Source organism: Vollenhovia emeryi, unplaced genomic scaffold, assembly GCF_000949405.1.
Source record: "Vollenhovia emeryi isolate VEMERY1.0 unplaced genomic scaffold, V.emery_V1.0 DF939474.1, whole genome shotgun sequence".
Classification (NCBI taxonomy): Eukaryota; Metazoa; Arthropoda; class Insecta; order Hymenoptera; family Formicidae; genus Vollenhovia; species Vollenhovia emeryi.
The window spans coordinates 16,015-19,130 of NW_011966892.1; the positions used below are offsets into that span (position 1 = coordinate 16,015).

The window sequence follows — 3,116 nt, forward strand, 5'->3', positions numbered from 1 at the left end:
GCGCCGCGGTCCTCCTCCCTGCGCCGCGGATCGCCTCGGATTCATTCACCTTGATATGAAAGTCGCTGTCAGCAGCCAGGTTTCGGCGCTTGACCCATGACTCATAACATGGACAATAAGAATACGCGTCCAGCTGTTCGCGCTAAAAAGTACCGAAACGAGTGACAGGTCAGCACCTAGATATCTGTTACATGTCACGTAGTGACAGGTCAGCACCTTGCGTGACTTCAGGGTCACTCGCCTTGGAGTACCCCTCCCCGCTTCCCCTCACCACGGAGTACCCCCTTCCCGCTCCCCCTCGCCGCGGAGTACCCCCTCCCCGCCCCGCTCCCCTCGCCTCGGAGTACCCTCCACCCCGCTCCCCCCTCGGAGCCACTGGGTTTAGAACACCCTACTCTCCCCTACTGATGGTACCGCCAGTGGAAAATTATGTCCTTCGTCCTCTGCTAATTGCAACAGAGTCCGTACGGCCAAGAATGGTACGGCCTTTGTCCCGTAGGTGACCGTTGTTAGATGATATGGCACCTCATTGAGCTGATCGTCCATCCAGAGTATCCGCTGTAACTCCCAGTCATCCTTGTGAATTTTGATCTGCCTGTACATTTTGGTGATGTCCGTAGCGAAAATGTGACGATGTCTCCGTATTCATAGGAGAACATCTGAGATGTTCAGATGCAATTTCGCTCCAGTGTACATGAGGTCGTTGACAGAGTAGCCTGATGTGGATGCGCTAGAGCCATTAAAAACGACCCGCAGTTTCGTTGTCGTACTGTCAGGCTTGAGGACACCGTGATGCGGCAAGTAGAAATGTGAGCGATGACTGGAGATGGATGATGCCTTCGTCATGTAGTTGAGTGTCTCGTAATCAATCATGAATTTTTTATAGAGACGTTTATAATTCACATCCCTTGAGAATCGTCTGCGTAATTCTTTGAGACATTGATGAGCGATGTTGTAAGAGTCACCCAGAAGATCCACTGGTGATTTAAGTGGAATCCTGACGACGTACCTCCCTGAAGAATCACAAGAGTATGTAGTCTTGAAGTGCTCTTCGCACCTCTGCTCGTCAGGAGTGAATTGATTGACATCGTGAGTAGGCACCTGCTCTTGAACCCAAAATTTCGTCAATAGCTCATTAAGAGCATCCTCGTTGGATTGAGTAGCAGCATGATGCGTTGATGTGCGTACTGCTTCTCTGTTGACTGGTCCAAGAACGAGCCATCCGAAAATGGAGAGTTGCGCGATCGGCATGAGTGGAGAATGTCTATTAATATTGGGCGTGATGATTTGCCCGTAAACGTCTGCTCCGATGAGGATGTCATGTCCAACGAACATTTTTTCGTGGACGTGTTTAGAAATAGTAGTACTCGTAATTGCCCACCCGATAGGTATCCTTGGCGCGGCGCGGCTGATAACACGCGCGTTACACGTGACTCGCGGATATTCGCTCTCCTTCTTTTCCAAGTTTAACAGTAGAATTAAGCAAGTAATAAACAACAGCCGAGGCAGCCACTGTAATAGACGAATCCTTGTCGCCTCCGCTTTCGCCCAAATTAATAAGAAATTAATAATAACGCAATTAAGCGAACATTAAGCTGACATCTACGATTTCCGTGCGAAGGATAAACTCCGCGGGAACCGTGGATCGCAGCAGCGTGTAAGGGCGTTATGCGCCTCTACCGCGAGCCACGATGGCAATCAGGGCCATTAACAATCGCTGGAAATAAGCGAAATATACCATTTATCGAAATACCGGCGAAGCTTCTAGAAGGTTCGATGTTTACGCGGTTCGACGCGATATAGCGGAACTCTAGGGAGAAAAACAAGGGATCGGTATGCGCATTAATTACTCGGCGACGCACGGCCAAATTAAGATTTGATAAACGGAATAATGATGGACGGAGGCCCTTTGCCAAGGTAACCAAAGCTCAAATTGTTTGGAGCACCGTAAGGTGCAATAATTAGCACATTAAGGGAAATTCTCGAAGGGCCCCCGCTCATCACCACTTCCGCACTTGCCCTACAACCAAACTGTATATAAGCGGGCCATCGAAGCCCGAATTCGCAGTACGTTTTCCAACGTTCCGAAGAGACGAAGCTCTGCCCGACAGCCAAGCCTCAATAGGATAAGGAAAAACAGTAAGGAAAGCAAAAGCTCTGCCTGACGAATAAACCGGCGAAGTAAATCCCGGCAATTAAAGCGGACGAAGTGAAAAGGAGTAGATAAGGTTGCGACGACCTGAGTAAAACGTAAGTGGAATAACTTGGTGACAACTAACTTTAAGTTAAGCTGCTCCCTTTGAGGTAACAATTAACTACTTTTACGCGGAATACTCTGTTGCTCGGTAACAATATTCCGACCCTGCCTCCTTCGGCGATGAAAAACTGCGAACCTCCATAATATTAAATCCACCCTTTCAGATGCGCGCTCGCTACCGGGCGTTCTTCTGATCCTTCTGCCGCCTTGGATGCGCGTTCTTTACGGGGCGTTCTTCCAAGAATTCCCTCCACCCTTTCAGATGCGCGCTCGCTGCCGGGCGTTCTTCTCTGATCCTTCTTCCAAAAATTCCCTCCACCCTTTCAGATGCGCGCTCGCTACCGGGCGTTCTTCTGATCCTTCTGCCGCCTTGGATGCGCGCTCTTTTACGGGGCGTTCTTCGTCGGAACCGTTCCACCAGCCCGGCATTAAGCACCCAGGTCCCATCTTAATTACGTACACCTTCTTCTCTTTTCTGTTTTCCTTACACCTCGTATTTCTTTTTTTTATTGTTTCTCTTTCGCCGTCGTCTCCGTTCCCCGAGTCAGACCCCACAAAAGAAAAGGGGGACTCATCCAGGCAAACCACGACAAATTTTCCCACCTATCATTGCTACCGGCAATTTAACAGGGTCCCCTCGCTGTTAGGGAAACCTCGAAGGGGCACCTGGCACACGGGGAAGTAAGAGAACCAAACAATGCTGTTGCAGATACGCATTTTGGTTGTTCGGAACAAGCTTTGAGCCAGTAAGGGTGCCATTACATGGAGCGCGGAAACGCGGAAACGCGGAAACGCGAAAGAGAATAGTAACTAGATTCCCGCGTTCCGTTCCGTCTGTTTTGATTGCCTTATATTACAT

General features: G+C 49.5%; 1 protein-coding gene across 1 annotated transcript; it reads right to left on the reverse strand.

Annotated features, from left to right (window-relative positions):
- Positions 1-645: 645 nt before the first annotated feature.
- Positions 646-1,335, reverse strand: LOC105557482. Its single transcript, XM_012004727.1, has one exon. The coding sequence runs from the start codon at positions 1,333-1,335 to the stop codon at positions 646-648; it is 690 nt and encodes a 229-aa protein (XP_011860117.1).
- Between the last annotated feature and the right edge of the window lie 1,781 nt (positions 1,336-3,116).

What these genes read in the sequence shown, in the direction of transcription:
- LOC105557482 (XM_012004727.1), bottom strand. Translation starts at nt 1,335, where the DNA reads ATGTTCGTTGGACATGACATCCTCATCGGAGCAGACGTTTACGGGCAA.